At 40.5% G+C, this 12,363-nt stretch overlaps 1 protein-coding gene across 11 annotated transcripts in view; it reads left to right on the top strand.

Annotated features, from left to right (window-relative positions):
- The window catches only part of LOC102299267 (collagen alpha-1(XXV) chain), a 148,806-nt gene extending 136,606 nt beyond the window's left edge, over positions 1-12,200 (top strand). For 4 of the 11 annotated variants that reach the window (XM_042223110.1, XM_042223111.1, XM_042223106.1 and 1 more), the window contains 16 exons: positions 156-179; positions 949-993; positions 1,128-1,172; positions 2,203-2,283; positions 2,389-2,451; positions 2,871-2,921; positions 3,527-3,553; positions 3,699-3,779; positions 4,141-4,176; positions 4,733-4,786; positions 5,346-5,399; positions 5,529-5,555; positions 6,385-6,438; positions 8,896-8,982; positions 11,709-11,747; positions 12,060-12,200. In XM_042223110.1, coding sequence (XP_042079044.1) covers positions 156-179; positions 949-993; positions 1,128-1,172; positions 2,203-2,283; positions 2,389-2,451; positions 2,871-2,921; positions 3,527-3,553; positions 3,699-3,779; positions 4,141-4,176; positions 4,733-4,786; positions 5,346-5,399; positions 5,529-5,555; positions 6,385-6,438; positions 8,896-8,982; positions 11,709-11,747; positions 12,060-12,062 — 771 coding nt within the window. In that variant the 3' untranslated portion in view covers positions 12,063-12,200. The other 7 variants (XM_005927681.3, XM_042223108.1, XM_005927685.3 and 4 more) reach the window with 7 other exon arrangements.
- The last annotated feature ends 163 nt before the right edge of the window (positions 12,201-12,363 follow it).

The following is a 12,363-nucleotide window of genomic DNA, read 5'->3' as shown; positions in this document are numbered from 1 at the left end:
CAATGCCTTCATTTGAAGCTGCTTAGGTTGAGCTCTATAGACGCTGAGGGTGTTCCTGTGCAGAAATGTGCTGACACAAAGGTTTTTTTTTCATGTGACCTCTACAATCTTATCTCTCACCTCTTCCCCACTTCCACTCCTGTGGCCTACTGCAGAAGATTACCACTATTACAGTTACGGTAAATAGGCTCTGTGTATTCTGTGTATCGTTTCATCTCCAAAGTGTGATCCATCTATGTCCGAGCATGGGCCCGACCCGGTTCCAACACCCGTTTGCGCTGCCCTGTTGTACTTGTCCTCCCTCACCCAGCAACGTTTTTGCTTGACAGTGAATAAAACTGTATTCAGTGCTGCGATTGTGCTTCTCTGTGATCGACCTTACATGCTGCCTGAGCTGCTGGTTGTGTCCTTGAATGTCTATTAAACAGCATTAAGAGGGTTTTCCAAACTCATTCAGTCCGCTTCTTGTCAAAATCGCATCACGTATAGCAGTCAAGAATCCCAAAGGCTGTGGTTTGAGTCAGCAATAGTTTATTCCACCTTCCAACATGTCTACATCTAAAATAAGCATACGGATGTGTAGCCTTTTTTTTCACTAAGAACTACAAACCCCAGAGCAGAAAAATGCAGATTTTCCATTTCACCCTAAATCGGTGTCAGAATGGCAGAATTTATGGTTCAGCTGTCGAAGTCATGCAGCCCTCACATCCTAACATCAAAGTGTGTAATTCTGTCATACATGTTCTCACTGTTGTGACCTCTGCATGTGTTGAGCGTCCTGTTCATGGTTAATACCTGATTCCTAACGTAATTTTTCAGTGTTATGGCCAGTGCCAGTGTTAATTAAAACGTAATTCACAGCATTGTTTCGTAGGTTTCACTACAGCTGTGATGTATTCACACTTGTGCGCACATGTTGAAGAGAAATCTGTCTCTCTTTCTGTCCAGGGTCCCCCTGGGCCTCCTGGGCCAACGGGACCACCAGGCATAAAGGTAAATTTCTTATGTGTGTGTGTAGGTGTAGTTGTGTGTTTGATTATGATGTCAAGTGGTGACTTTTACAAGTCACATTATGTAACTTGATAGCTAATTTAGTTTAATTTGTGGTCATAAAAATGTCATATCAGGGGGATCGCGGTCTGCCTGGTCTTCCTGGACTTGATGGAGAAAGAGTAAGTTGATCTTATACATGCATATATATATTTACTTTGGTTAACCTTAACATGTGGAGTCGAGAGTAGACGACCTAAGTGTAGACAAACAAAGGCAAAACGGGGTTCTTAACAAAAATCGAGCCATTTTTTATGTCTGGTTGCAAACTACAAAACAAAGGGGAAAAGGTGAAACAAGACGAAGCTAAACAATAACCTAAACTGGGAAAGCTAAACGTGAAAAACCCCTAACATGAAACCTGGCCTGGATACATGGAAACATGGCGTGAAACACAGACAACCTGACAGTGAATGCATGACAACAGATCACATAAATGCACATGAGGGTGACGAGGGAAGTGGAAACACAGCAGATACAAATGAACATGACGCCACAGAGGAAGCAAAAATAAACACATTAAACACGGAACACAAGACTTTCAAAATAAAACAGGAGTCTTAGAGACGCAGACTTAAGACACGTTAGGGAAATAGAAACGGGAGATGGGACAGGGACATACTAAGAAACAAATACAGAGACGGTGACGGCTGGGGAGAACACATGACAGATGGGGAAGACATGGAACGAGACACAAGGGGAAACATGTAAGCCAGAGAAGGAGATAAGACAGAGGGATAGAGAGGGAGCGACACGGAGGCAAAGACATCTCTGAGACACAAAGGGCGAGGGAGACTTAAGCACAGGGGACACGACAGTCTCCCACACTGAAGACACGACACTACAACCAACATAGTGGGGAAGACACAGAACTGGGAGTAACCTATACAGGGAAACAGAACTGAAAATCAACAGAAGCAACTGAACCGTATAAACAAGAAACAAGAAGGATTACCTGCATATTTGTTGACCTCATTATTTGAAATGTCTAATATGACAATCCACCACAGACAGGACAGTGTCTGTTAGAGAATATCAGGGGAACAGACAGTTTTTTGTAGCCAGTACAAAACCCATTCTCAATTAATAGCTACAGTGAAAATAGAAATTAATCATTTTGACCTCTTTGGGTAACTTTCTACCCCCTCTTAGGGATACAAAGGCTCTAAAGGAGACATGGGGATGCCCGGAGCTTCAGGGGAGAAAGGAACAACTGGTTTACCTGGCTTACCTGTAAGAATACTCTCCCATTCTGATAAATGCCTCTGAAACTTTTACCTACTCAGCCTGACATTCGGCAGACACAACGTGGATCTCATGAAACTTTTGTTCCTCTAGGGTGTCAATGGAATGAAAGGGGATAAAGGAGATGCAGGACTCACAGGTCCTCAAGGTCCTTCTGTAAGTTAGAACAAAATATAGTAACAACAATATTTACAAAGAGAGTGCAGTGGCAAGACTGATGTAAGAGGTGGACACTCAGATTTCTACAGCTGACCCAGTTCCATACGCATTTCTGGGAGTTCCTTTCCTCAAGGTGCAAAATATCAGGAAGAAAATAATCAAATAAAGTGTGCAACCTGATTTACTGATTTGCTGCTAAAAGCATGTCTTATATTTTGCACTTGATACTCAAATGAAATAATTGCACCTGTGTTTCGAAAATAGTTCCACTTTTGTAAATCACACACACCTTGTAGCGCTATTTTTGCTCTCACTCTGTTTTTTTATCTGCCCTATATGTCACGCTTTTATTGTGAAATGTAATAAACTTGTTGACTCACACTTTTATTATATCATTTCTCTCCTAATGTTTTCAGATAATTGGCCCTCCAGGGCCACCAGGGCCCCATGGATCCCCAGGACCTATGGTCAGTGTGCTGCCCTGAAAACCCCCTTTTTCATTAGTGGACACAAACTACACGTGTATTAGACACACAGCATATGCTAATAACCCTAATGACATGTTACATGACAACTCATAACGAACGAAAAGACAACACCTCACACAGTGTCCAGCAGCAGGTTAAAAGTCTACAGGTTCCTTTAATTAAAAAAAATCTCAATATTTTAAGAAGAAGTGGGTATTTGGAGCCACGCTAGCATTTCCTTCACCTTACATATATAGACTGTCAGTCACTAATTACATTTCCCATCTGTCTGCGGCCCAGTCCAGCTTAACTCCTCTTTAATCCCACAGCGGTGTTTGCTTGTATGAAGTCACCAAGGAACAGAGTAAAAATAAAACACAGGGAGCCCTCGTCAGTTTTTCGCTGTGAGCAATTTCACGGTGCTGCGCTTGTTCTACTTTTCGTCCATCCCTTCAACGCAGCTTTCACAACAATTTATGTGCAACGGTTCGGGCCACAAGCAGAACATAGAAAAGAAATGTGGGGATAGACAAATGAAATATAATCAAAATAATCGAACCAGGTACTTGTAAACTAATGTTAGACGCTTTTTAAATGTTTTTCAGGGTCCCCATGGCTTTCCTGGACCAAAGGTAAATATCAACAAAGTGAACATGAAATTCCTTCACGTGTACAATATTAAGCCAAAGTTAGGTCATCTTATAAGTAGTTATTATAAATATTTAGTGAGCCTGAAACGTAAAACAAAAGCATCTCCTGCTTCTCTTTCTTTCTCAGGGTGAACCTGGTTTGCATGGGGCAAAGGGTACTCGAGGAGAACCAGGACACAAAGGGGACCGTGGACCTCTGGGTCTCCCTGTAAGTGAAACCACACACCACAGGGTGTCTTCAGCCAGTCCTGCCCTTTATTTCTTTATTTCTTTACACCATAGAGATCCCTCATTTGTATTGTGTTGTGCATTAGTACACACATTTGTATGTGTGTGTTTGTATATGTAAGTGCGCGTGCGTGTGTGCGTGCGTGTGTAAGTGTGTGCATCTATAATCCATTTTCTGTGCTCATTTTCATTTGCCTGGGCTGACTACTTTGCCGAGCGCCCTGTAACACACAGTGTAATTTAGTTGTTGTAAACCCTGCCATCAACCTGTCCTAATAACAGTGTTCATCTGGTACTAATCCCGCCTTGTTCATGTCACTCATACCTCCATAACCACACAGGGAGCCTCCGGCTTGGACGGCAAGCCTGGAATTAGGGTGAGTGCCATGTGACCAAGAGGCTTCAGCACCTAACTCGTACAGTATCTACTTCGACAGTATCCCCTCCATACAGTCCCCTCATTCTCCTATTTTTCTTTTTGTTCAGCCATGCCACCTCATACTGTTTATATCATTTTTACCAAAAAAGACAGTTTTGTTTCCATTTTTCTTTTCTTTTCGATTTTTATAGCTCAGAAAAAAAGACTGTCCGCACTCACTTCAGCTCAGAGGACTGAGACCATACGCAGCACTGTTAGAGCAGGCATTTCAAGGCTCTTGTTTTGTCCCGTGTTGCATTAACGGAGCATTAACACACACTCATACATTAACTGTGTCAGCAGCGTAAATGTCCTTTGTGGCCAATGCACGTCTTACACTTCTGTGTGCTGGTTGTAGGTCATACCAGGAGTATTATATATATACATGTATAAATATATATGCGGAGGCTATATGTGGCTTTTGCTACCATTTGCATTAACCTTAATTATTCTGAAACACGTGCTTATTCTAACCCAAGGTTGTAAACTCACCATGATAACACTGTTTTCTGCAGGGCATGGATGGGCCTTCAGGTCCTGCTGGTCCAGCTGGGCCGAAGGGGGATATTGTAAGATCAACATTTCATTTCTTCTATCTTACTGATGATACTCTGCATTAACGGCAGACCGATATATAGTGACCGATTATTGACCGACATTAGATGTTTGTCAATATAGCATCCGCTTTTTATAATGGCCAATAAATTAAAATTAATTATATAAATAAAGAAGAGATTATTCAGCAGCGAGAGTTGCTGTGGTATAGTTTGTCCACCAGAGGGCACTCTGCCATTCCCCTGTTAGCACAGTAGTGCTACATTAACCAACTGATCAGAGTCAAGCAGAGTGTAAATGAGTAATCCATGACTTCAAGTGGCAGGAAAACAAGATTATAAATTTTACTGTCATGTTATCATAGAAAGGACTCGTAAATAACTGCTTGTAAAAAGTATTCAGGAATCTATATTGTGTCTGAAAGGAAAAATATCGTCTCATTTATCAGATTATCAGAATTGTAAATCACTAAATATCCATATTGGTGTTAAAAAATCTCATATATTGGTTGGTCCTAATTCATTTAACCTTTTACCTGCCATTGTAAGTACAACACTGATGTATTTAAACTAGGGTGAGAAAGGAGCACCAGGTGAGCCAGGGCCAAGAGGACCCTATGGACTACCTGTGAGTTTGAAATAGTTCAATGCCTACATTTACGTTGTATTTTTTGTTACAAAAAATAAAAAAAAATGTAATGATACAGTGTGAAATACATATTTTTGATCATAATACGGCTCATGTCTCTATTTGCAGGGAGCTGCTGGAACACCAGGCTTGGATGTGAGTCTGTTTGACTTTCTTTTAGTTCTGTTTTTAACAAGAAAGTTTGAGGAAAAAAGAATTAGTGATGAAAACAGGAATCAAACCGCTTCTTCTGGTTGAGGAATACTTAGGAAAAAGCTTTAAAATATATATTTTAAATCTCAAAACAAGAAGAAAGTGTAACTCCACAGAATCTGATGCAGCATTATTTAAAATGTCCATAATTCAGTTCCTGAATACGAGTTGTAAAGCACCAAATGATATACAGAAAGAAAGCCAACCCATACCTGAAAAATACTTTGTATAACAGAGGAACGCCTCATCAAATCTGCCTCATATGTTCCACATTTTGCAAATCTCCATATCACAAGTCGATAGCATGATATACCATAATAGCATCAGTCATTTCAGGCACTTTTTGTTCATTTGTGCTGCTTTTTGTGGATAATAAGTACTCCTCCTTGCCTGATGCTAATTATCTTATTAGTGAATGATAGAAAGATGGCTGATTGATCTTCTATAAGTTCTCATACACTGTGTGTTCAATTCAGTAAGCGTTGTTGTGCGTAAATTGGTCTGGTTACGGAGCCCTTTAGAGATCTCATTTAGAAGTTAACTACATAAATATCATTTTTTGTTTTACACCCAGCTATTTCTTCTTCTTTTGGTCTTAAGTTTTAAAGCTTTCAGTTTTAAGTTTGATTGAAAATGTCTTGCTTTTAGCGTTGCAAGGGCAAGATAAGCCTCTTATGTCTGTGCGTGTCAAAGGCGAGCACAGCTCATCACACGCCGACCTTGGTCGGGACCCCCGTGCGTCAGATTTTAATGTGGAGTTGTGCTTTTACAGGGGTTGCCAGGCTTAAGGGGAGAAAAAGGCGACGTTGGGGAAAGAGGAGAAAAGGTAGATGTAGATATACTGTAACGGCTCATTAATAACTACATAGAAGGCTGATGTCAATGGACAGTGACAGGATGCTTTAGAGCTATAATATCAATAACTGAAGTACTGACATTATTAAACCACAGTAGCTGACTACAGTACATTTTAATTTGCTAATTTCATTAGCCATTATTATCCTAATGAGCTTCCTTTACAGATACTGTGAACATGTTTTGCTTGGGCTCAGTCTTTTGTACAGCAGTTGTGCCTCCTCGACAGATGGACTCAAGAGCCAATTGGATAATAGCGTCCTATAACGGCAGTCCTCCATTGCTTAAAGTGTCATCCCCAGTCCTCTCAAACCAGCTTTTGTTCTCCACTTTTGAGTGATTTGCCATCTCATCAAATCCAGTGTCATTCTAAGTCATTTAAAGCTGATTTTGATGTATTAGCCCAAACAAGTCCATTGACAACAGGCTCTTAAAATTCATGCTTATTTATTTTCTGTTGTTTCCACGCATGGACATAAACTTGAAGCATTTCACCTTGAGTTGCTGAGCCTGTTGGTAATCCTTTCCCTGCTTGTGTTTACAGTAGTCTGTAGCTTTCAGTGTTACTTGTGTGTGTCTCTGCACCACTAACAGGCATGATTTGTTCGGTAGATGTCTTTAAGAAACTGTATCCTATATAAAGACGCTTTGCTGCTCCGTGGCGTGTTCTGTGAATCGTCGTGTTTACCGCCAATTTCTAACGCACAACAGATTGTAGCGCTGCGCCTCTTTAGTGTATTTGTACAGGTAGCGTCTGATAAGAATCTGGCAAAGTGTGGATGATACACAATAATCAAGTACTTACACTTTTAATGAGTTATGGGTGGTGGCTATGAGTGCTAATAACTTGCATGAACTCAATTCAACATACGTTACCACTTCAAAGTTTGGGGTGACTTTAAATTCATATTTTATATGTATTTTTCATTATAAATCATTTATTATGTTTGATGGAATTTCTACACAGGCTCATTTTCAACCACTTCAAACAAATCTATCGTATTACCTGATGAGGGTTCATCTAACTGATAATGTTTGCATAGCTGAAAACTGTTGTGCTGATTAAAGCAACACATGCTGAAGAGCAATAAAGGCTGAAATAGGCTTCAAACAATAATGTGTCACGAAGCTGCCCGTGAGACATCCGTTTCTCAAAATAGAGATTCTGATGTACTTCTCCTCCAAGTACAGCAGTTCACTGAGGCCTTCCCAACTCTTAGTCTCTTATTATTCATTTTCAGGGGTTCTGTGAAGGGAGTAGTACACATATGTTATGAAATCCATCACAGGAACACTTTAACTTCTCCATCTTCTTCCAGCTGCTGTCTTTAGTGGCCATCTTCATCTTACCTTAAATGAAGCATTCTCGTTTGTCACGCTGACCCTCTGCATGACCTCCTTCACATTGACACTGTCTCCAAACCATACATGAAAGCAAGTCTAACCATTTTGTAAACCTTCCCTTTCAATAATCTCCACCCGCTCCACCCTGCCTGTATTATCTTCTTCACCTCTCTTGTGCATTGTCCATTGCTTTCGATGGTTGACCCCAAGTATTTAAAGTCATTCACAGAAGAGATGTCACCATGCATCTCCACTCTTACACCTGCTTGTTTCTTACACCTACTCGTATTCTGTTTTGCTTTTACTAACTCTCATTCCTCTTCACTCCAGAGCATACTTCCACCACTACAGGCACTCTTTTACCTGCTCTCATTATAGATCACGCTCTCATCTGCAAACATCACATGAACCCTCTTTCAAAGGGCAGAAAAAGCTTTTTTTGAGGCTGTTTTTGCTCTTTGCATTAGGTAACACAGTGGGAATGTGAACTGAAACACAGAAGAGATGTCTGTGACATATCTGACTGAAAATTAATTAACTATTCATTTATTATAAATTATTTCATTTATTTCTCATTAAATCTTAAATTAGATGGAAACAATGTGCTTTAAAACACCCACACATGCACACTTTTACTTTGAAAATCACCCCAAACCTTTAAGTGTTGCTGTACTTTCTCAAATCTGATATTTCTAACACAGTTGATTTGAGTATGTGAAAATATTTTGTTCTACAGGGATACAGTTTGGACTTTTTCAGTGTGTAGTAAAATTTTATTCTGTCTTTCTGGAGGACTTTTTCCCTGCTACACTTTCTCATCCTTTGTGCCCTTGACATCCCTTTGGCTATGAAGTGTTTTTTCCAATTTCTCCTACCCACCTCACTACCTCCCTTTTTATGTCTACTTCCTGCCCTAAGGAATGTTTTTAGAGTAGCCGGTATTGTTTGGTATCCCCTCCTTCCTAACACTGACCATGTGTCGTTCCTCTCTGTGGGCCATAGCCTCCCTTATTTAATCCCTCCTAATAGCAGTCCTTATTGTTGACAAATGCTTCTTAACTTGACCAAACCGTTGTATCCACAGGGGGAGAAGGGAAAGAAGGGCAAAAAAGGGCCTAAGGGCGAGAAAGGAGAACAGGGTGCCCCAGGATTAGATGCACCCTGCCCATTGGTATGTCCCAACTGTGAGCGGTCGCTCCAAACGAGGAAGGAAGGAGCTCCCTTTGGCTGTGCTGAGAACCAGAATACCACCAAAATAACCTAAATATTAAAGCATATTACTTTCCTAATAATTCAACTGTTCAAATGCAGAACAACAACAACATTGGGTTGGGTTCTCAAGCTCACAGGGCAGCTCCTCCCTCTCCCTCCCCTTGTGTCTGTCGCAGTGGACTGATGCAGGGGGTAAGGGTCGTCCACCTCTCTCTCAGTAACACTCCGAGGTCATTTTTACAAACAGGGTTTCCGGGGATTTAAGGGTGAAAAGGGGGAACCAGGGCAGCCAGGTCTGGATGGGCTGGATGCCCCATGCCAATTGGTACAGTATTTCTCTTCTTCCTAAACCTCCTACCCATGCATGCCGCTCACCTTCAGTCATTACCGAAGCAAAACCATGCATGAATCGAGAGCCTGACGAGCATGAGCACATCTTATTTTCATCACAGTTACATTTTTGTCATCATTTTTATCAATTGCTAGAAAAACAACATTCACGTGCACATACGTCACTAACATCCTGACCGCAAGCAGCCTTTTTCTTGTTTTAGGCACACCGTTAGAAACAAAATACACAAAGTAAATAAATCTGTCCCTCTAACTGAATCCTTTCATTCCTCTGAATAAAACTGCAGAAAGCATTATGCTTACTCCCTACGTCCTTCTGATTCCTCGATGAACCACTTCCCTTTTAACCTGTTGCTAACACAGACTCCTTAACTGATGAGTTACCCGTGGATCCCTCCTTTACTGTGTTAACTTTCCAACCCCTCTCTGCTTTTGTACCAATTGGGCCAGACCGTGACAAGACGAGAAATCGTTTACTCTGCTACAAATTCAGACCTACTCAATTCAAGACCTATTCGTAGAAAAATTGTCTTTTTTCTCAAATATGTTTACAAAGCTTTTGTTTCTGAAACAATGTTGTATGTTGCATGGATATTTTAACACTATGGGTGGTAATTTAAGTGCTTAAAAGTATACAAGGAGTTCATTTTAAGATGCCATAGTGCTGTGTGTGTATAGGAATGAACCAGATCGAGTAAGAAAGCATTGAAAATGTCACAAAAATCATCTTTTTACATTACATCTGCATTAATTTACTTAAACCAGCTGCATTCATTTTATTTATTTTTATCACACTTGCTTGATTTTCTTTATAGTGTGCCCACATCATGTTCTAAAATACAGCAGCACATATAATAAGATAAATCCTGAAACATTTTGCTGTGTATTACATGCATGATTGAATATACTCTCTTGAGGTTGCCGTTGCATGTAATAATTTAGAATATGTTATCATAATAGCCAGTGTTGCATTTAAAAAGAAAGCAAAGAAAAGCGCTGCACAGTTCATGATTCTATTCATTATTCCAAGCACCAGGGAAGTGCAGTAGTGTCTGTAGTGTTGCTGACTTTGATAACTCGGTTGAAGTTGTGCAACTTGCATTACCGTCTCTAAACTAGTCACAGTTGTGTCAAATTCACCAAAATGATTATACACCACCACAGTAGGTATTACAGTCATTTTTATATGCCCCCCATATTTAGAGGCTCAAAAGTAACTGGACAGCTGTTCGATGGAACTCTCGATCTGAGGTTTTAGAGTGATGCGGATGCAGGTGAAGGAAAACTATCAGAGAGAGCAAAATCTTTGGGAGGGCGTGAAGACAGAATTATTTCAAACCACATCAAAAGCACTCTCAAGGAGGCAGATGGATGTGAAAATCTACAACAAAGAGACGCTTTCATTCGTGTAAATACAGAGGGTTGCAATGCAGATTAGACTCTGACAGAAAACATCTTAAATAGCCAGCACAGTCCTGCAGAAAGTCTTTAGATGGATGAAACAAAGATGAACATGTACCAGAATGATTGGAAGAGAAAAGTAAAGAAACAGCTCCTGATCTGAACTATACCACGTTCACTGTCAAACACGGTGGAGGTGGCATCGTCATGTACGGCTACCAGTGGAACGGGTCACTAGTGCAGAGTGATGATGTGACTGAGGATAGTATCTGGATGAATTCTGAGGTATACTTGGCTATACTCTCAGCTCAGATTCAGCCAAATTCTGCAGCCTTACTGGTGACGATGCAAATAGATGATGACCCAAAGTATATTATTCATCCTTTTTCAGAAATGGAAATGCAGCATGTGGTTCTGTCCACAGGTTCTAGACTTCAGGCTAGACTTGGATTAAAATTATGTTAGTTTGTCCAGTAACTTTAGAGCCTCTGAAAATGGGGGGCTGTTGAATTAAAGCTGAAGTTTTGCTCTTCAGTCGCATATTGGCTACTTCGTTTGATTTAAAACCGACTGTAGTGGTGCACAGAGGCAAAACTACACTATCCAGAAACTCATGGACCTAATAGTATATATACACAGCACTTAGCTGCATGCAGGTTGCACATCCTTAGGGTGGAAAGAGAGAACAAGTGTAATTACGTGGATGACTTGATGAAGTAGGAGAATGTTATTGTGTCACACTTTTAGATTTGTGCTCATTAACTGGATGTTCCAAAACATCTGGATACCATTTGTAATCTTTACCTCTGGCATAAAGGCCTCTTATTTATAACCTTTTGTCATTTATTGGCGGACACATTATCACATCTCAGCGAACCTGTCCGTGCTATTTCAGATCTCATTGTTTTATTTCTGCTGCTCTTCTTTAAACAGGGCCCTGATGGTTTACCAATGCCTGGGTGCTGGCAGAAGGTAAGACGAGAACATAATTGAGTAAAATTTTATTATAAACACTGAAATTGTAATTATTATTTTTATTGATTTATCTATTAGTGCGAAATCTGTTCCCAGTATGATACTAATATTTTGCTCACCCAGTGTTAGTTTGTATTTATTTCATGTGGGTTTCAGCTTCTGTGTTTGCATGTTATGTTTCATTTATTGTGACTCGTTAGTCGTAGCAGTGTATTGCATCTGTGTGAAAACCACAGCGTACGACTCATGAACCGATGTGAAAACACCCATCCTCACGTCGCTCTCTCTGTTGTTGTGCTTTCCTTGCAGTGATCACTCTAACCTGAAACGCATGGAGTTTGTAAATAATGCTTCTTTTACGGTATTTATAGTTTTTTAATGGGAAAACAAGTCTAAAAGAAAAGAAGTCTGTGTGTACAATGCTACAAAAAGAGATAACTGTCCTCCCCCCCAACCCCACTGTCCGACCCCGCTGCAAGTTTCATGCTCTTTGCTGCTTCTACTCACATCGCCGTGTGGAAAAAACAACAACAACAAAAAAAACAAAAACCACGCGCGTCCGCTCTTTCACATCCACGCCGTGGTGGAGCTCAGATCCTCGGCTGGTGGCAGA

Source organism: Haplochromis burtoni, unplaced genomic scaffold (assembly GCF_018398535.1).
Source record: "Haplochromis burtoni strain Fernald_Lab_line unplaced genomic scaffold, NCSU_Asbu1 Contig_102, whole genome shotgun sequence".
Taxonomy (NCBI): domain Eukaryota; kingdom Metazoa; phylum Chordata; class Actinopteri; order Cichliformes; family Cichlidae; genus Haplochromis; species Haplochromis burtoni.
The sequence above is the reverse complement of the archived record's forward strand: the minus strand, read 5'-3'. Positions and strand labels throughout refer to the sequence as shown.